Below are 22,115 nucleotides of genomic sequence, written 5' to 3'. Positions count from 1 at the left end.
AGGACGCTGACAGAAGGATGCTGTCAGGACCTGGTGACCCTGGTTTATGCTTTGTCAGATTTTTTTTTTTTTTTAAGGAAACTCTAGATGACATTTAAAAAGAGACCTAGGAGATTTTAGAATCTAGCTAAAGAGACACTGACCCCTTTCTGGATTGTTGTTGCTATGATTCGGGAGTTCTGTATAACCGTTCATGCTACTTAAAGTTAGAAATCCCAAAAGGCCATTTTTCCAGATTAGTCTGTGGTTGAGAAAATTATTTACTATTGATAGTCGAAGAGTGAACATAGTTATTAAAACTGATGTGTTGCCCATTTGAAATTTTTTTTTTTAACCTAATGGTACATGATCAGATTGTTTCAGAAATTTCTTTCCTTCCTTTTCCCTCTGTCCATGTATTTATTTTTTCAGACATGAAGAGCAGCCGAGGCCTTTTGTGTTGCATTCTTGCTTGAGGAACTCGAAGGATGAAGTAAGATTTCTACAGACGTGTTCTCGGGTTCTGGTGCTCTGTCTCCTCCCTTCAAAGGATGTCCAGTCTCTCAGCTTACGCATAATGCTCGCAGAAATTCTGACAACAAAAGGTAGACTTTCATAATTAATTGATATTACTAATGCGATACTTAATGCAAACCAACGTGCTCCACACTAATGTGAGAACATTTTATATGATACCTGTACAGACCTTGTATACTGTAGGATATATGAGAATTAAAGTATTTTCAAAAGATCAAGTTTTAAATGTCACTCAAAGAAGACATCACTTGGCCCTATGTGATAAATTTTTTTATGTAACATATTCCCAAATACATAGTCCATTTCATTTTTTTTTTATAACAAGTAACCATTCCTTATGCCCTTTACAATGTAGCATCCATTATATGCATTAACAAAAGAATATCTGTATTCAAGCTCTAGTATGCATTCACTTAAAATACCTTTGCTGCAGTATTCATTGATAATACGTATATGTGACTTAGGTCTTCACAGGTGGAGCAGTAGTAATGAATCCACCTGCCAATGCAGGAAATGCAAGAGATGCAGGTTCAGTCCCTAAGTCAGGAAGATCCCCTGGAGTAGGAAATGGCAACCCACTCCAGTATTCTTGCCTGGAGAATTCCATGGACAGAGGAGCCTGGCGGGCTACAGTCCATGGGGTCACAAAAAGTCGGACATGACTGAGCATAGCACCACCACCAACATATGTGACTTAGAATATGTAAAAAAGGAACTGTACCACAATATAATGCGGTTATTAGAAAAAAAGAGTATCCAAGGAAATGCTTAGCTAGGATAAGAAAAATGGAAGAAAACATCTAAAGAGGAACTTTTCCTACTTCAGAATCTCAAATAACATTGTGTTTATATGCATTGATTTAATGTCTCATTTATTATCTCAGGATTAGCCAGCTCCTCCCATTAGCTGATACAGCCAACCATAGAGAGAAGGCGACCTTTTTAACCTGAAGTTTGTAGGATGACTCTTTCATGGTGTCATTGGCTTTCTCACAACTTCCTCCCTGAGGTCTGTTTCACCGGTTGGGAGAATGTTAGCTTTCAACCTTTTGGCAGACGAAGCATGTTGAGCCTTATAATGGAAATAAAAGGCAAAAAATGAATGTACTTAATTTTGATAGCTTTGTTAAACCGCTTGGGCTCCGAATGTCTTTCTTTCATCATTCTTCTCCATGTAACTCATTTGTTAAAATGACCACTTGGTTGTAGCCTTAGCTGGTAGCAGACCCAGAGGGATGGGTCCGTGTGTATGTTGTGTGTGTGCATGTGCTTGCACATGCATGCACACTTGTGCAGCCCACTTGGGTGGTTTTACAGTGTTTGCCAGGTGCAGTTTGTTATAGAAGCATGAACACAGCTCCTCTGAAGGAGAAGGTCTTTTCAGTGTTGCTCTCTTCTCTCCCGCAGTCTTGAAGCCGGTGGTGGAGCTGCTTAGTAACCCAGATTACATTAACCAGATGCTACTCGCCCAGCTGGAGCGCAGGGAGCACATGAACGAACATCACAAGAGAGCCTACACGTACGCGCCTTCCTATGAAGAGTTCATCAAGCTCATTAACAGCAACTCTGATGTTGAGTTCCTGAAGCAGCTCAGGTATTTGGTCTTTAATTATAGCATGACAATGCTACTAATTATCCTTCTCTGCCTGGTTAGGTTCAAAAAAAAAAAAGTGGTTGTCAGAGAAGCAGAAATAAAGGAAGTCCATAAATCTCACTAATCAGTAACAACAAAATTTATCGAGCTTCTCCCTTAGTAGTGGAGTTCGTTTGTTCAAAGTACCATGTTTTTCAAATGATTAGGTTATAATAGAAAGTCGTTCAGTTGTTAGAACCTGCGTAGCTGCTCAGATGCTTCCTCTGGGAAAGCAGTGGAAGGAACTGATGTGTGTTTAAAATTACAGTGTAGAACATTTGTGTTGATTTTCTTTTTTCTTAGAAAACACAGAGGCCCAGTTTGGGGAATAAAGGGTTCTTCAGAAAACACATTGGAAATAACACCCCAGGAGTATCTTTCATAGGGGAGTCCAGCCTCCTTCCCTGACCTGTGGCTGGGAGCGTTCCGTGGGCTTTGCTGTATCGTAGCATCTCAGGCAGCTCTCTTTGAGGCGGCAGTGTTGTATGTTTCATCCTCGGGGTGGTTGTCCCTGTTCACTGTATCTGAGGCACAGACCCAGGACCAGTTCTTACTCTCTGCTGCTTATACTGGAGAGGCTGCCGGGAACAACTCTATGACAGCAGGGATTGATCTTTCTGCTCAAAGAGGAGGTGACGCTGCATAAAGTATCTTGTTACTTAGCTATTTATTCATCCAATAAAAAAAAAATACTGACCTCTTATTTAAGGGTCAACTCTGCCCACTCGTATTGACAGAGAGAATTGCTTTTTATCAGACTTCTGTCTGAAACCCACATCGAGGCGGCTCATCAGCACAAATGGAGCTGCTTTCTTCCATCACAATCTCAACTGTCCCGTTGTTTTTCCTGTACAGTTAGAGGACTCTGGTCTCTGACTTTTATTAGCATTTTAGGTCCCTGTCTTCAAATTGCCCCCAGTAAAATTTTGGGATAGGCTGCCTAAAGCAGAAATTGCATCTTACTTAGACTAAGTGAAACCATCTTTGTTTCATACATATTTGAAAAAAGATGCACACGTGTGTGCTTAGTTGCTCAGTCCTGACTCTTTGCGACCCCCTGGACTGTAGCCCTCCAGGCTCTTCTGTTCATGGGATTTCCCAGGCATCGATACTGGAATAAGTTGCCATTTCTTCCTCTGGGATCTTCCCAACCCAGGGATTGAACCCACACATCCTGCTTGGCAGGGGGATTCTTTACCACTGCATAACTTGGGAAGCTTGAAAGAAAGATGAGTGTTTTCTAAAGGAAATAGTCATTCAGCTCTGCTAGACTAGAATGCATTAAAAATAAACAAACAACAGCAAAAAACCCTTGAATGTGCTATTTGTAGTTCTGCAGTTGCTGCTGCTGCTGCTGCTAAGTCGCTTCAGTCGTGTCCGACTCTGTGCGACCCCATGGATGGCAGCTCACCAGGCTCCGCCGTCCCTAGGATTCTCCAGGCAAGAATACTGGAGTGGGTTGCCATTTCCTTCTCCAGTGCATGAAAGGGAAAAGTGAAAGTGAAGTCGCTCAGTCGTGTCCGACTCTTAGCGACCCCATGGACTGTAGCCTACCAGGCTTCTCCATCCATGGGATTTTCCAGGCAAGGGTACTGGAGTGGGGTGCCATTGCCTTCTCCTATAGAACTACAAAAAAAATTTGTTTTCTTTTTTTCTGAGTCAACATGAGATGCTTTCATGGTAGGATTATAGAGCTAGAAATGCATCCAGCAGGCACACTGAATTAGTGGTCTTTAACCCTGGCTATATGTTAGAATCAAGCAGACTTTTAAAAATTACAGCTTGAGATCCCCCTGTCCCTTTGAGGCTACTTCCTTGTTCTTCTTCTCTAGCCTCCAAGATGTCAAACTAAGGATATGGGAGTTAGACTGGGTTAATATTTTGAATTTTCTGGGTCTTCTAGTAGGAGCAGTGAAAAGCTCTGCTACCAAAACTGGAGCCAGTAATCTGAATGTCGTGTTGATGCAGGATGTTAAAGGTCTGCTGATAAGATTCCAGTGGTGGAGTGGCTGGTGGGGCGATGGCCACCATCGAGCAAAGGCAGAGAGCCTCGTTCAGAGCTAAGATACACCCACCGGTGAAATGCAGCAGTCACAGCCGGACTAGAGAAAAGACCGCATGTTCCTTTATTTTGAAGATAAAGCAGTAGTCGAAGTGAACATTAAGCAAAGGAGAAATGAAAGGCCCCAACAGAACCTTTTGTAAACAAGTAGGCAGGTTGTGGTCCAGGTATCTGGCGTATCCAGGGCTGTCTGCATTCTGAAATTCTTAAGGGTGTTTGTGAAAAGTTACTCTAATGAAAATTATTTGCTCCTCCATGGAAAGTACAGATGCCTAGGCCTCACCCCTGGGAACTTTGTTATAACTGGTCTGGAGTGGAACTTGGGCATCAACTTCCCAGGGAATCGTAGATATCTCTTTTAAATGTAGTATCCTCTCACATGCTGCCAGTCTGAAGTTTTTGCCAGATGTCTTGTCATGTAATTCATTCTATTCTGATTCTTTGAAAACTGTTTATACTGTATGAGGCGCATGGTAACTCTGACGGGGAGAACACTAACTGATCCGGGCACCTCATTCTTCTGCCAGGTTTACTGTCATGAGCGAAGGGCATCTTATCCCTGACCTTCCCGAGAGATGTGTTTAATCCGAGGTTTCTCAGCCTTGCCAAAATTGACACGTGGAGCTGGATGATCCTTTGTTGTGGGGGTTGTTCAACTTACTGTAGAACATAAGCAGCTCCTCTGGCCTCCCTCCGCTGAATGCCAGTAGCACCCCCGGAGTTGTGACAACCCAGAATGTCTCTGGACATTGCCACATATCCTCTGGGGGACAAAAATGTTCTTGCTTAAGAGCCACTGGTTTAATTCCAAGAACAGTTTGGAGATACTGTACTTACATTGCACATGCTTGCTTAGTCTCTTCAGTCGTGCCTGATTCTTTGCAACTCTATGGACTGTAGCCTGCCAGGCTCTTCTGTCAATGAAATTCTCCAGACAAGAATACTGGAGTGGGTTGCCATGCCCTTCTCCAGGGGATCTTCCTGACCCAGGGATCGAACCTGCATCTGTGTCTTTTGCATTGGCAGGCAGGTTCTTTACCACTAGTGCCACCTGGGAAGCCCCATCTTATGTTAGTTAGGTTTAGATTCAGCTGAAAATTGGAAAACCCACAGAATAATGACAGCTTGTCAAAGAACAGAGGGTGTTTTCTTCCTTACACAGAAGAAGTCTGGAGTACCCAGTGGGGCCCCAACCTTCTCAAGGACCCAGGCTCCTCCTAGCTCACTGCTCTGCCCTCCTGTATTCCAGAGTCCTCATGGTTCAGGATGTTCTCTAGGATGCCAGCCATCATATCCCCATCCCAGGAAGTGGGAGGGAGGCCGGGAAAGATGGTGGCATAGGACATGCATGCACTGCCTGTCTTTTAAGGAAATTTCTAGAAGCTGCTACATGACATTTTTGCTTATGTTGTGTTGGTCAAAACAATTGAGAAAAAAACAAGTAGGCTTTTTCTGGGCACCCTTAGGCTTAGTTATAGATGGAGGAAGGAAGGAAAAAGAATGGGTATGGAATAGGCAGGTAGGCATGTTTGCCCCAGTCCTATGTGCTGTGTGGTTAGAGTAAGGCGGAGCAGCTCTGCTTCCCACACAGGCTGTGGGAATGGGCTTTCCTGACCTGGACATTCGCCATGGTTAAAGAGATGCCAAGCAATTGCTCAAGAAAGGAAAGCTCTTTTTGTTTGAAGCTACCGTTTGTTGACAATCTAATATGTATCCCACACAATGCAAGGTTCTTTATAATAATCATTGATCCTTATAACCACCATGTACAGTAGGTGTCTGTTGCTCATGGCTTGGTTGAGGAGAGCGAAACAACTTGCCCTGGATCAAAGCTAATCAGAAACAGAGCTGGGGTTTGAACTCAAGTCTGCCTGACTTCACACCCCATTTGTAGAGCTGGGTGACCTGCCAGCCAGGTGGGCAGAGAACAGCAGTGAGACACGGCCCCAGTCTTGTGGGATTGCCTGCCGGTGTGGAGACGACTCTACTGTTGGTGGGGCTTGGCAGGCACTGACCCTGGCGTGGGTATAACCCACACGATAACCATCAGAAGCGCCATCACCTTTTATCAAGGCAGTGACAGACTGCCAGAGAAACGAGTAGTAATAAAGTAAATCAGAGCAGCCTGTCACTGCCATAATCTCATTTACCGCCAGCCTGATCTTTATTAGATTTTTCAGTTCTGTATTTGTTTATTTCTGACCCTCATTTACAGAGCAGTGTGGAGAACCTAAAAATAGAGAGGAAATTCTAATAATAAATGAAAGGTTAAAATTAAAGATTATTTAGTTTGGAGAAGAGAAGGAAACCTTTTATCTAGCACATACTGAGATTGATGTCGTGTTTTCAGTTTTACTAAAGCAAGAGGCAGTGGGCCTAACTGGATTAACTGAAGAGATTGTGACTAACATTGGCATGGGTTACTGAGGGGGTTTCTAATTATTTTTTCTTTGGCTGTCATAATGCATTGGATTTTTCAACTCTGAATCAGTTTAGGTACATCTGCACATGAAGATAAGATATTAAAAATAATAAAATTCTTAATCAATATAGTGAAAATGAGTATGCTACCCAAAGCAATGTATAGATTTAATGCAATCCCTATCAAACTACCAACGGTATTCTTCAGAGAACAAGAACAAATAATTTCACAATTTGTATGGAAATACAAAAAACCTTGAATAGCCAAAGCAATCTTGAGAAAGAAGAATGGAACTGGAGGAATCACCCTGCCTGACTTCAGGCTCTCCTACAAAGCCACAGTCATCAAGACAGTATGGTACTGGCACAAGGACAGAAATATAGATCAATGGAACAATATAGAAAGCCCAGAGATAAATCCACGCACCTATGGACACCTTATCTTTGACCAAGGAGGCAAGAATATACAGTGGAGAAAAGACAATCTCTTTAACATGTGGTGCTGGGAAAACTGGTCAACCACTTGTAAAAGAATGAAACTAGAACACTTCCTAACACCATACACAAAAATAAACTCAAAATGGATTAAAGATCTACATGTAAGACCAGAAACTATAAAACTCCTAGAAGAAAACATAGGCAAAACACTCCCCGACATAAACCACAGCAGGATCCTCTATGACCCACCTCCCAGAATATTGGGAATAAAAGCAAAAATAAACAAATGGAACCTAATTAAAATTAAAAGCTTTTGCACAACAAAGGAAACTATAAGCAAGGTAAAAAGACAGCCTTCAGAATGGGAGAAAATAATAGCAAACAAAGCAATGGACAAACAATTAATCTCAAAAATATACAAGCAACTCCTGCAGCTCAATTCCAGAAAAATAAACGACCCAATCAAAAAGTGGGCCAAAGAACTAAACAGACACTTCTCCAAAGAAGACATACAGATGGCTAATGAACACATGAAAAGATGCTCAACATCACTCATTATCAGAGAAATGCAAATCAAAACCACAATGAGGTACCATTTTACGCCCGTCAGAATGGCTGCTATCCAGAAGACTACAAGCAATAAATGCTGGAGAGGGTGTGGAGAAAAGGGACTCCTCTTACACTGTTGGTGGGAATGCAAACTAGTACAGCCACTATGGAGAACAGTGTGGAGATTTCTCAAAAAACTGGAAGTAGAACTGCCATATGACCCAGCAATCCCATTGCTGGGCATACAGACTGAGGAAACCAGAATTGAAAGAGACACGTGTTCCCCAATTGCCGGAGTCCAGCTCCAGCGGGTCCAGAGTTCCCTCAGGATGGACGGCGTCGGCGATACGAATGAGAAGACACAGCAAGTCTCGGTGTTTCCAAGTGTCTTCTGACTTTATTGTTTTTAAGACAGCTTTTATATTTTTAGTGGTATATAGAAACAAATGTAAAGTATAGAGTCATACCAATTCAGCTTAAGGGACATACCAATTCAGCTTAAGGGACATACCAACTTAGCTCAAGGAACATACCAACTTAGCTTAATGGGTATATCTTAATCAGCCTATCAAGTTAGCTCAATGTGCCAGCAGTTTCGACCCTCATCGAAGCCGTTTGCATGTCTTTAGTTTGCATGTCTTTAGTTACAAAAAGCCTCATTTTGTTTACATCATCTTCTGGCCTGGTGGCCTGCTAACACCTTGTGACTCTCCACTGATAAGGGTTGATCAGTCAGAACACTTTTGTATCGGGCACATCAGGAAAGAATTCATCAACAGGAAGTTTTAAGGTAAAACCTGTTTTCGGTAATTTACTCTACGCCTTGAGCTTAACAGAAAAGAATGTGGTTCCATAAAGTCATAGAACAGCAAGCTGAAGTTCAGCTTTAAGTAAGAATCATCAGTTAAATCAACAATTGTCTTATTATTTGTATTAAAGCTAAACTTCTATTTATATAAATCTTTAACTATTATGCTTTCATTATATAGGCTAAATACGTTAAGAGTAAAAACATAGTGAGTAAATATAGATTAAGTAACGTTTCACAAAGCAATATTTTTTGTATTTCCTAACAAGCCTTTTTTCCTGCGAAAGGTTTTGTGCCCATAGGGGCTTTCTGTGCGGAGACTCTCAATGCTGTTTTATTACTAGGGAGCAGTTATGCACATTAGCTCCAAAGGCATAGGTACATTTATTAAACAAACCAATATGTTAGCAAAAGGAATTTAGATCAGCATACTCTATATCCCAGATAATTTTATTTCGGGTGCTACCGTTCAGGGGCCTTGTTGATTTGAGGTTTCAGAATGATCTATTTTAGAAGGGAATCAGGAAAGGCCTTTTGCCTAAGTCATAGAAAATAAGAAGGGGTTTATTATAGTAAACATCAGAAAGACGGATATCATCTTTAAGGTGAGCGCTGAGGCAGCCTTTCGAGAATCCCTGAGGCCTGAGAAGCCTTGCTCAAATCAGTCCTTTTCCTCATGACCCTGTCATGGGTGGGATCTCGTGAGCTGGCTCCTGGCACCCAATGTTCGTCACAGCACTGTTTATAATAGCCAGGACATGGAAGCAACCTAGATGCCCATCAGCAGATGAATGGATAAGGAAGCTGTGGTACATATACACAATGGAATATTACCCAGCCATTAAAAAGAATACATTCGAATCAGTTCTAATGAGGTGGATGAAACTGGAGCCTATTAAACAGAGTGAAGTAAGCCAGAAAGAAAAACACCAATACAGTATACTAACACATGTATATGGTATTTAGTCAATTGGTAAAGATAACCCTGTATGCGAGACATCAAAAGAGACACAGATAAACAGAACAGTACTATGGACTCTCTGGGAGAGGGCGAGGGCAGGATGATATGGGAGAATGGCATTGAAGCATGTAAATTATCATATGTGAAACGAATTGCCAGTCCAGGTTCGATGCATGATACAGGGCGCTCGGAGCTGGTGCACCGGGGTGACCCAGAGGGATGGGATGGGGAGGAACGGGGGAAGGGGGTTCTGGAAGGGGAACACATGTACACCCATGGTGGATTCATGGCAATGTATGGCAAAACAAATACAATAATGTAAAGTTAAAAAATAGATAAATAAACTAATTAAAAATTTAAAAAAATAATGAAATTCTTAAAATCTCATGCTGCTATGTAGAAGAATTCAAATTATTTGAATGTCTAGTGTTTTGAACAGGATTCTGAAAATGTGAATCTTGAGCAGTAAATAGGGTCACGTTACAGAGGAACAAGAAAAAAAGAAATCGAGCATACTTAAGACAACCCATTGCAGCGTGTCAGAAATCAGTGAGCATGTGTAACCGCTAAGGAAGGCTCGTGTGGGCGGACAGGGAGATGGAAATTCAAACTGTAAAACAGAGGCCTGGCAAATCTTTATGAAAAGAATAAATGAATATAAATTTAGTTTTTAAAAACACATTAAAATGTGAGACTGCCTATGAAAAGTGTCTAAAATATCTTTCAGTTTTATGAAAAATAAAAGTACACTGACTTGAGAAGATGATTCCTTCCAGTGTCTGAGAAATAGCAGAGGGCACTGAGGTGGGAGTTAAGCATATCCAAGAGCACAAGTTATTTTTATTTAGGAGGCAAGATGACCAAGTGTTGGCAGCAATTAAAATGTGATATGAGAAGGGGGATCTTGGTGCGAAGTTCACTCTGTCACTGAAAGGAAAGGATCTATTATGTGCTTGTGTTTGTTTGGAGCAGCTCTGGAGCTGGGTTAGGTGTGGGTAAGTGTTCCCTGCTTCATGAATGACAGAACCACAAGTCAGTTTCTGTAAAGCACTTGGCCCAGGACCTGCGTATTTCTAATTGTTAGCTGGTACTGGTATTGTTATTGTTTGTAATCACTAGACCAAGGCTTGCAAATAGACTTAAGATCATTGTGAAGACTGGGCAGCTCCTCATGGCCTGCTAGGATGCAGTGTTTCATCTTAGGGTTTGAGGAGCCCTTATGATCGGGTCCATCTAGTCAACGCTTTGGTTTTTCCAGTAATCATATACAGTTGTGAGAGTTGGACCATAAAGAAGGCTAAGCGCAGAAGAATTGATGCTTTCAAACTGTGGTGCTATAGAAGACTCTTGAGAGTCCCTTGGACAGCATGGAAGTCAGACCAGTCAATCCTAAAGGAAATCAACCCTGAATGTTCATTGGAAAGACAGATGTTGAAGCTGAAGCTCCAATACTTTGGCCACCTGATGTGAAGAGTTGACTCATTGGAAAAGATCCTGATGTTGGAAAGGGTTGAGGGCAAGAGGAGAAGAGGGTGACAGAGGATGAGACGGTTGGATGATACAGCTGACTCAATGGATATGAGTTTGAGCAAACTCCTGGAGATAGTGAAGGACAGGGAAGCCTAGTGTGCTGTGGTCTGTGACGTTGCAAAGAGTCAAACAGACTGAGCAAGTGAGCAACATCATCAATAGCAGTGATCCTGTCCATCCTGAAATCTGATCCATCTTAGGGTAAAGGAATAGGGCAAATGGAGACCTCAGTGTCACTTTTATTACTGACAGATTGTGGAGAATGTAGTTTACACATGCGGGCAGCACACTGGCTAAAACTGAGTTTCAGAATTAGACCTTCTTTCCTGCCCAGCACTGCCGGACTGGAATCCCTCTCCTTGTGCCTGCTCATCCCTGGAGGGCGTGGTCCACTTGCCGCCACCCCGGAGGCAGAGAACACATGCCCCTGAGAGGAAAGGGCACAGGAAGGCTGCACTGCACTTGCCCAGTTCCTCCTCCTCTGTGATCAGATGCAGAGCCTCCTCGTCTTGGGAGGAGAGGAGTGAGAGAGAGATGGAGAGAGGCCAGGGGTGGAGCTTCTTGGACTTAAACATAAAGGGTTTGAGAGGAGGGTGAGGTCTGTGGGTACTGCCTGTCCCTCTACAAAAACAAAACAGACAAACATTGTGGTGCTCACAGACCTTCCCTGGCGTCCATTGGTTAAGACTCCACCCTTCCATTGCAGGGGGTTCAACCCCTGGTCAGAGGAGCTAGGATCGCACACGCCACGCAGTGTGGCGCAAAAGATGAAAACAAACAAACAAAATTTTACAGATGATTGGGGGAACAAAAGAACTTTCTGATTTACGAGTAGTGAAGAGTGGTAAAGGGTGGTGGAGGCAGTTTGCTGGTCCTTGTGAGCAGCTGGTTTCTGTGGGGGGAGGGTTTTTCTTACCCCTGACTTGCAGCATCTGGCGGTTCCTGCAGTGTCAACACTGCCAGCACGGCCGGTGGAAAGCCACCAGCGTGACGTCAGCACATGCGGAGCTGGGAGGAGACCCACAGTGTGTGTTCATACAGCATTTCCAGTACACTGACCCAGTGGGTGTAAAGAACCTCCTGCAGAGATAAGAAATGAATGAAATCATTAGGAACCAGTGAGTTTCAAGTACTTTTAATCCTAAAAAAATGGTCAGTTCAGTCACTCAGTCGTGACCGACTCTTTGCGATCCCATGGACTGCAGCACGCCAGGCCTCCCTGTCCATCACCAACTCCCAGAGTTTACGCAAACTCATGTCCATCAAGTTGGTGATGCCATCCAACCATCTCATCCTCTGTCGTCCCCTTCTCCTCCCGCCTTCAATCTTTCCCAGCATCAGGGTCTTTTCCAATGAATCAGTTCTTCGCATCAGGTGGCCAAAGGATTGGAGTTTCAGCTTCAGCATCAGTCCTTCCAATGAACACCCAGGACTGATCTCCTTTAGGATGGACTGGTTGGATCTCCTTGCAGTCCAAGGGACTCTCAAGAGTCTTCTCCAACACCACAGTTCAAAAGCATCAATTCTTCTGTGCTCAGCTTTCTTTACAGTCCATCTCTCACATCCATACATTACTTTGTGTAATTTAATTTTAATAACGGTGGGTTTAATTCCTGAAACACAGCAGCCAGCTCTCCAGAGCCCGCCCAGGGCTGGTGGGCCGACTCCAGCCCCACACTGAGTAAGTCGTGGCCGCGCATGTCCTGTCCTTGGATGTCCTGCACTTGACAGAAATGCAGTTCTTCTAGAGACAAATGAGCGTTAACAACGTAAGAGGTCAGTGTCTCGTGAAGCATCGCGCATCAAGGCAGACCCTGGCCACCAACACTGGCTCGAGGGTCCGACAGGCCTGGATTTCACAGGCCCGGTTTGCACTGTGGCTTCACTGCTTGCCAAGTGCATGGCCGGAGGCAAGTCGCTTCCACGCTGAGCCTCAGTCTTAACTGTGAAACAGAGAAAATAGTTCCTATGGCATAGGGTTGTTGTGATAATTAAATGAGATAACACATATAAAGCAGGGCATGCTAGGCTCCCGGTAAGAGCTGAAAAAATAACAGTTGTCAGGAGGAGGAGGAACACTGTCAGGTCCTAACTTGAACAAGATTAATGGAGGTGATGATGTGACACAGTATCTTATTGCAGAAAAACTTGGTTCCAAAGGTATGAAAAGTCGTTAGGACATTTTGGTATAGAAGATAAAACTAGGCAACTGAAGGTGATATGCAGTAGATAGTCTCAATGAAAATGCTTTAAAGAGTTGGGAATGGAACATATAGCAGTGGTGCTATAAATACATCTGTAAACACTTTATAACAGTATTAATGACATAAAAATATGAGGAACACAAGAGAAACGAGATACTGGCAGCAGAGGAAAACTTTGGTGTCCTTGAGGTTAACTCAAGGGCACCAGCTGGCCAGGGTGACAGAACTTTGGCTGCTTCTGTAACATGCACTTTTTGTAGACTCTGGGAACTAGCAAATGAATGTACAGTTGTTATTTTAGGAAGATTAAAAGATACAGAAAAGATTAAGAAAATAGAAATTACTTATTGCAGACAGATTAAAAACTATGACTACTTGACATGTATGTTTCCAGATTATTTTCTGTATATATTACATGAATTGTGTGGGTGTGTGTTTACATACACTTTGGATTCCTCAGGCTGCTCTGGTGCAGAACTTTCTAGCTAGTGTGACTGAAATACAGTGTGTGGGTGTGCAAGGATGAAGGTGTCCTCAGCGCACGAGGTGGCTGGGATGGTGGTCACCCCCGTATCCTGATCAGATACTGTCACTCGCTGTGTGTGCTGTGAATGGGAAAAGGCTGGGAAACGTGCCTTAGACTCTCTGTGGGATCATCCACCTTCTGCACACTGGAAAAGTGGGGGAAAAAAGTGCTTCTTACTTCTGAATCTTAACTGAAAATTTCCCCTGTTTGTGCTATAGCTCTGGGTACTTCCTGCTTAAGACCATTAAATAAACCTCCTGAAAAGATAGCTCAGGAGCTTGTTGTCATCCTCAGTAGTACTCAGACCAAAAAGCTAAAATTAGATACTTCTCTTTGTTCATAATATTGGTGAAGATTAAAAATTTGACACCTAGTGTGTTATCAAGAGTGTCCTGCTGGTAGGGGTCGAAATTATGTCCTTTCTGTTACAGCTTTTATAGTCTGAACAACAGGGCACAAAATATGCATTTTTTTCTGATAGATTCATTATTCATAAGAATTTATCTTAAGAAAATAATCAGGAATATAAGGAAAGATTTCTCCAAGAATGTTTCTTGTAATTTTATTTAAAATAGAGACGTGCTCAAGATAATTAAAAACATCTAACAATAAGGGTTGGATAAAAAAGTTTTGGCTTACCTGTACAGTGGATTCTCATGTAATAATAGTGTGGAAACAGAATAGTTAATACTACTGGGAGACAGTAACTATTGTACTGCAAAGAGTTCAAACCAGTCAGTCCTAAAGGAAATCAGTCCTGAATATTCACTGGAAGGACTGATGCTAAAGCTGAAACTCCAATACTTTGGCCACCTGATGCGAAGAACTGATTCATTGGAAAAGACCCTGATGCTGGGAAAGATTGAAGGCAGGAGGAGAAGGGGATGACAGAGGATGAGATGATTGGATGGCATCACCAACTCAATGGACAAGAGTTTGAGTAAGCTCCAGGAGTTGGTGATGGATAGGGAAGCCTGGTGTGCTGCAGTCCATGGGGTCTCAAAGAGTCAGACATGACTGAGCGTCTGAACTGAACTGAACTATAGATTTATAAATTATAGAGAACTTCCCTGGTGGTCCAATAGCTTAGACTCCAAGCTCCCGATGCAGGGGACCTGAGTTTGACCCCAGGTCAGGGAAGTTGATCCCACATGCTGAAAATAAGACCTGTGCAGCCCAATAAATAAATAATAAATAAATTGTAAAAAGAGGCTTGAAGCCAGTATTTATAGCAAAAATTCCATCTTATAAAACAGAAAGAAAATCATGTGTGCATAGAAAAAAGGTTATAAAGATACCACATGTTAATAGCAGTTAACTTTGAATGTTGTTTTTTGTGTATTTTCTCATTTTCTTGAAAGAGCGTTATGTTACTTCAGAGAAAGTGAAAATTAGCTCAGACCGAGAAAGTAAAATCTGCCTGTCCGTTTATCAGGCTAGTGGGAGCAGACACTAAAACCAGCTACCAAGTTAACAGGAAATAGTATTTCTTCCAAATACAGCTGTAAAATGTCATGATGAGTCTCCCTTCTGAGCAACCCCTGCTTTCTTATTCACTGAAAAGCACGGCTCTCTAAATTTTATCAGAAACTTCGCTGTGTGAAATTATATCAGTAGGTGACACATCCTATTCTTGCCTGGAGGGTATCAGTCACTTTGACACAGACAAGCAGCCCCATTTTAACCCCGAGTTGCAGATAGGGATTTCTGGACTCAGCATCCTACACTGACCTTAACTTTGTAGTTTCCAAGGAGTAGGGCCCTGAATTCATATGAAATTGACCCTTTTACAAGCCCGGCTTTGAGCCTGTCACAGCACTGCTTCATTTACATTTCATCCACACCCTGCCTTTCCCCAGAATCCTATGGTAACTTTTATCTTTTTCTTTGGGGAGATGCCCCATGGTTCCCGTTGTTCATGGCAGTGGGTCAGGAAACCTGATGTTCTGGGACTATGATGACCCTGGTGGTCTTTGATTGATCAGGCTGAGACTCTCATAGGAAAAAAAAAGTAAGGTTACTTATTATAAAATGGCTTTTATATATATTTCACAGGCATACACACAGCATCCCCCTAAACAACACACATCTAGAGAGTCCGCAGCAGTGTTAAAGGACAGTAATTGTAATAGTGGTTAAACTGTCACTGTGAGGCAGATGCAGTTCCAGATATTTTAAGTTCTCTCATGTAACTTCATGAAAATCCTATGAGGAAAAACGCTGCTATTCCTCTTCTTACATATGAGGACTCTTGAGTTTTAAAAGCTTGAAAAATTTTCCCAGGGTGACTGTATAAGCATTGAAAGCAGCATTTGAACAAAGCCCATCTGGTGCCAGAGCTCACATTCTTTATGTTTTATATTTATATATTAATATTTGGCTGTGTCAGATCTTAGTTGCAGCATGTGGGATCTAGTTCCCTGACCAGGGATTGAACCTAGGTCCTTGCATTGGGAGCACAGAGTCTTAGCCATTGGACCACCAGAGAAGTCCCCAAAGCTCACATTCTTAACTACACTGATACACTTTCTAAATTATCCAGCAGATCTTAGTAGTGTCATGGACATGGGAGACGGCGCCAGCTTAGCTAGCAGAAATCACCATGGCTTCATTTTTTAAACACTTTATGTGAAGTCTCTTTAATGGAAACATTATCCCTAGCCTACTACAGAGTAGCCTGTGGCAGTTCTGAAACACTATTTTTAAATTTCTGATTTTCTTCTTAAACATTTGTATGTATATGATATTCTGTTCCATGGTAGATCCTTGCTCACTTTAATATAAGATGATATTTTAAATCATTTACCGTGTTGTGCACCTGAACTTGTCCACAGCCATTGACTCTCCTAAGATGTTCCAGCATGTACACTCCCAAGACAGCTCTAAAGTCATATTTCAAGAATGAGACTAATGAAGTGGAGAGACTAATTTTTTTGGTTTGGCTTCTAAATAATTTTGAAATCAGGTCTGATAGGATCCCAAAGCTGTTCTGAACATTTGATAGTAAAAAGTGTTGATTTCCAAGGTAATTATTTTGAAGGCTGGTGCTTCCCAGGTGGCACAAGTGGTAAAGAGTCCGCCTGCCAGTGCAGGAGACGCAAGAGACCCAGGTTCAATCCCTGGGTTGGGAAGATCCCCTGGAGCAGGAAATGGCAACCCACTGCAGTATTCTTGCCAGGGAAATCCCATGGACCAGAGGAGCCTGGAGGGCTACAGTCCACAGGGCCACAAAGAGTCAGACGTGACTGAGTGACCAAGCACACATTTTGAAGGACTGTGTAGCATTCAGGCGAGATTAAGATTGTTGGGGAGAGTTCATAAAAATAATCTTGGTCTAAGTCTTTGTTAATTTAGCTAAGTGTAAAAATGTGAAGGGAGTGAGGTGGTGACTCAGTGACAGGTGCCAGCAGGCTTTGGGTGACTTTTTCATTATTCTTGAGGCAAAGATGCTCTAGGTAGGACCTTGTGAGGATTGGAAAGAGCTGAATTCTTACTACGCTGCTTCCTCCTAAGACTTGAGTTTACATCATCATTTTGGACAAACAGATACTAACAATCTCTGCTCTTCTGATCAAGAGTAAGCCTACAAATAATAGTCCTCCCAGTGGTTGAACTGAACTTGGCACCAGCAAGGCTGTGTCGTTCTCTGGAGGGGAAGGGCCAAGTGAGCACCAGGTACCCCCCGATAGCTCCTCAGGCAACCAGGAAGGCTGTGCCATCAGCCTTGGCCAGCATTTGGAATGAAAAGTCCTTCCTTTCCTGCTTTGCCTTTTGGTATCAAGTGAAAGCAAGTTCTACAGATTCAGTCAGGGTCTTCAGATGCCTCCTGTGTGCTGGGCACCAAGTGAGGAGGGTCTGGTATCTGTAAAGATGAATTGGCTCTGGACCCTCGATTCTTTCCCCGGTCATCAGGGTGTTCACTGTTCAAAACAGCAGGCCCCTGTGGATGTAAATCGCTAAATATGAAGCAAGACATTCAGGCCAGAAGCAGAGTGTGAAGAGCTAAAGAAGTGGGTAGGAGCAAATATTTCCTGCCGTAGGTGAGCGGGATCTAGGAAGCTTCAGAGAGGAGTTGGCCGAGGCCTGAGTGTTTTGGAGTGAATAGGATTTCAGCAGGTGAAGAGGAGAGGTGAGGGGTGGGAGGCAGAAGAAACGAAGCAGAGGCCACGAGGTAGGAAAGAGCTGGAGTGTGTTTGGAGCATTGCATGTGGCCTGGTTTGCCTGGAAAACGGTATCCGAGAGGGATGTGGAAGGCAGTTTGGCTGGAAAGATGGTCTGGCCTTGGCCATGCTGATATGCTGTGAAGGGCCTTAGACATGATAAACACTAACCTGTTGAGTTTTAGGGAAGCTGGAAAATGGCTAAGAGCATGAGCTTTAGAATCAGGCCCAGGTTGTAATTTTGGTTCTTGTACTTAGAAGCAGTGAGACCTTGTATAGATTTCTTAATCCCCCTGAACTCCCGTTTCTCCCTCTGTAGCGTGGGGTTCGTTACAGTACCTTGTGAGGATTAAATGAGGTAATGTAAATTAAAGTATTTAATTAGGTACCTGGTACCCGCTGAAAGGAGTCAGTTAGCTGATGTTACTTTAGAATTCTGTGGACTTGTTCGAACATGCCTCTTCCTCAGATGGCGTGTATCTTCTCAGTACCTCTGATGACTTATTTGTTCCAGAGTGTGAATCGCTGAGAACATCCAGAGAACAGATTGTTCAGGATGTTATGTGTACCTGTTAACTGTTACAGATGTTAACACTTGGGGATTTAGCTCTTTGGTTTGGACTGCTCTCACAAATACACCACAGAATGGGTGGCTCGAAGAACAGACATTTCTCTCTACCGGTTCTGGAGCTTGGAGAGTCCGAGATCAAGCCGCTGGCAGTCAGACTGGGTGTCTGGTGAGGGCCTGCTTCCTGGTCCATAGGCAGCAGTCTTCTCGCTCTGTCCTCACGAGGTGGAGAGAGCTCTCTGGGGCCTCTTTTGTACAGGCAGGGACCACCCTCGAGACCTAATGACCTTTCAGAGGCCCTGCCTCCAAATACCATGACTCTGGGGTTTACGCTTCACCTGTGACTTTTGCAGGGGACACACACACTCCGTCCCTGGCACTCCAAAATATTCACTGCCAAGCTAGGCCCGGTTGCAGAATCCAAGACTCAATCCCTGTTTTCAAGAGGCTCCTGATTTAGTTGGAGAGAAAAACAGCATATCATTTTTCATAGACAAAGCTACAATTTGTTTTAGGCTCTGACATTTTTGTTTTAGGCTTTACTTGTACTTAAAAGCAGTGAAACCTTGTATAGATTTCTTAATCCCCCTGAACTCCAATTTCTCCGTCTGTAGCGTGGGATTCATTGTAGTACCTTGTGAGGATTAAATGAGATAATGTAAAATAAAGTATTTAATTAGGTACCTGGTACCTGATGAAAGGAATCTGTTAGCTGGTATTACGTTAGAATTCTGTGGATTTGTTTGAACATACTTCTTCCTCAGATGGCCTTAGGCTCACTGCTTGCTTTTAAGTACAAGACGTGTTACCATGTTAAAAAGAAGGGCGAGGCCCTGAAATCCCCGGACACACCATTTTCTTCATTCACAACATTCTTTGTGGAAAATAGTAGATAAATGGGTGATATTTTAGAGCAGAAGTAATTTAGGGTTTCAGAGAGGAGAAATGTTGACGTGAATGAGAGGGATTGAGGATGACCTGCGGGAAGAAATAATATATGCAAGATCTAATTAGGTGGACAAAAAGGGAGATTGTTTTCAGAAGGAAACAGCTTAAGCAAAAGCCTGGCAAGTGGCTACAGTTTGAGGAGAGCTGTGTGGAAGCCATCCTGACTTCACTCCAGGTTTCTATGGGGCTTGAGCGAGGGGGCCAGCGCCGGTTGCTGAGGGACCCAGAGGCTGGAGCAGAGGGTTCCTCTTCTGGGGAGGTCCCTGGAGGGGTTGAGCTGGGGTGCAGGTGCTGAGAGTGGTCCTTGAGGAAGGTGCCTTGACAGCGCTGCACAGCGTGGGTTGGGTGGGAGATAGAAAGGAAGGTTGACATGAAGGAAACAGGCCGTTCAGCTAATGCAGCTGACCCATGGGTGAGAAGGGTGGTGTCTAGAGGAAGAGGAGGAGAGGAACTTATTTAAAGATTCAGAGGACTTGAAGATTCATATTTACGGGAGGGCGGATATCAAAGGTGGTATTTCAAGCCTAAAAGATAGAAATGATGGGGTTCGTGCAGAAATGGAGAGGGGAGGAATGCTTCTTGTGCAGGGAGTAAGGTATAACTAGTGTTCTATCTGAAGAAAACACCAAGATAAGTCTAGCTAGTTCTATCTGAACTGGCTCAGATAGAGAAGTAGTTTGGGAACAGTTTTAAGATGACTTATAATTCTACCACTTTAATGCAGTTGTTTCTTCCTTGTTATCTCTGTTTTGCATCGTAGCCCTGGCTCATAGACCCACATATTTAGATACCTGCAATCATAAATGTACCTGCCATTTTGCATTTTAGAATCATTAAAATCTATTATGTAGTCTTTATAATAACAGCTATTATAGGCTGAGTGTTTTTTCCGTCTGAAATATCCCTGGAATTTTCTGAAAGCAGACTCCATACTGGTGTTACTCACTTCTGTGTGTCTAGAACCTAGGAAACGATTAACAAGTGTTTGTTTAATGAAAGCATATTGACCACATAGGTTATTCTTGTGCTTTTTCTTTGTAGAATTTGCTACAAGAAGTCTATGTTTGGAGTTTGGTGACATGCATTCAAGTCAGTGCTTTCTGCCTGTAGAACCTAAGTCCAAGATTAAAGTAAAGATTTGGTTAGGGAGTGTTAGACTTTGATGATTCCAGGTTTGTGTATGCTTCAAGCTGTTCCCTCATCTGTTCAGTAACTGGCAGGAAAAATCACATGAAAAACTATTTTTGTGTTTTATTATTAATAAGGAATGAAGGCAGCTCTGTCACACAACTGCAATGATCATTAATGTCCTAGCAAGGCTTCCTTTTGCAGAACATCACCCGAGTGTGTGTTCAGCCTGGAGATAACTTCTCTGTGGACAGAGACTTGAGAAAGCTCTCTGCCAGTCAGGTGGCATTTGGCCACGAGACACATTGACGCACAGTTACTTGAACAAGTCAGGGCTCTATTACCCTCAACACCGAGATGTCCTGAGATGGCCAGGCTGGGGCTGCAGTCACGGCTTAGTGGTGTCTCCGGACGCCCGAACTCCCGTCTTCTCCCGTCACCGCGTGGCTTTTATTCTCATGGGTGCTGTCTCTCCGTTGCGCTGCATCCTTTTCCCAGGCAGGAGAACTGAGGAAAGGCAGGGACAGAAGACGAAGGGGCCTTCCCATGGGGTCCCCCAGGAGGAAGCTTTCCTGGAACCCCCTCCCGGCCAGTTCCACTCATGTCTCGTTGGCTAGAACTACTTCAGATGGCCGTCCGTAACGGCTCGGGAGAAGATTAGCATTTTCGGCTGCGTGCCTCGCTTGCCCCGATCAGTGTGGTCCAGTTAGTGGGGAAGAAGGAATTGAAGGGTGTTGGCAGCTGGCAGTCTGTCGCAGGCGACCGCTGGCCAGCACTCCCGACAGCCCGTTCTCTGAAGGGTGGGGTAGCATCGATGTTCATAAGATGCAAAGGAAGGAATAAAAAGATGTGAATCTGAACCCGTGAAGAGCTATGACTGATGAATTCGAGTCATCTGGGTATTAGTTGAAAAGCAGAAGAACATATTTTGTGCTCTAAAAGCCAGCCAAGGGAACCCCCTGGCGGTCCAGGGGTTAGGGCTCAGGGCTTTCACTGCTGTGGGCCTGAGTTCAACTCCTGACTGGGGAATGAGGATCCAGCAAGCCAGGTGGCAGGGTTAAAAAAAAAAAAAAAAAGCCAGCCAGATGTAGCATTAAATCTTAAAATGCTGCTAAGATTGTGTTCTGATAAAAGAGTTAATATTACATAGTTTTATTACAAGCAGATTCTTAGTGTAATTAAGGGCTGAGAAACACTCAGGATCGATGAGTTTCATTAGGGAAATACTTAATAATAATTGAATAGTCCCTGAGAACTTGGGTTTATAACCCACCTGACTTGAAAGTGCTCAAAATAGCCATCATTCTAGGATTGTACTTGGTCTAAAAATGTAAGGTTTTCTTTTTCCTGAAGCAGAGGTGTTCCCAGTCACATATACGTGTTCCTGGAGCCGTCACCCACAGCTTCCTCACGTTGACACAATCCCAGGTCCTGGGGGAAAGCGTCCCGTGATCCACTGTATCTTATAATGATGGAATATTTCCTAAGTGTTACCTCTAGTAAAGGTTATAGATGGAAGTGTTCTATTTGCACAGTCCACTGTGGTTTGTGAGGTCCATAAGGCGGCTCAGCACTTCAAGTGTGGATGGTGCAACGAGGAACTAAAATTGTGATTCAAGTAGCCCGCGTGGCTCATGGTCACCTTCCTGGACAATGCAGGTCT

At 43.3% G+C, this 22,115-nt stretch overlaps 1 protein-coding gene across 10 annotated transcripts in view; it reads left to right on the top strand.

Annotated features, from left to right (window-relative positions):
• The window catches only part of SNX25 (sorting nexin 25), a 113,096-nt gene that overhangs the window by 49,958 nt on the left and 41,023 nt on the right, over nucleotides 1-22,115 (top strand). For all 10 annotated transcript variants that reach the window (XM_081521742.1, XM_081521734.1, XM_081521738.1 and 7 more), the window contains exons 4-5: nucleotides 412-584; nucleotides 1,924-2,110. In XM_081521742.1, the coding sequence (XP_081377868.1) occupies nucleotides 412-584; nucleotides 1,924-2,110 (360 nt within the window). The remainder of the gene's footprint in view (nucleotides 1-411; nucleotides 585-1,923; nucleotides 2,111-22,115) is intronic.

Source organism: Giraffa tippelskirchi, chromosome 8 (genome assembly GCF_054371585.1).
Source record: "Giraffa tippelskirchi isolate mGirTip1 chromosome 8, T2T-mGirTip1v1.2.pri, whole genome shotgun sequence".
NCBI classification, from domain to species: Eukaryota; Metazoa; Chordata; class Mammalia; order Artiodactyla; family Giraffidae; genus Giraffa; species Giraffa tippelskirchi.
The sequence above is the reverse complement of the archived record's forward strand: the minus strand, read 5'-3'. Positions and strand labels throughout refer to the sequence as shown.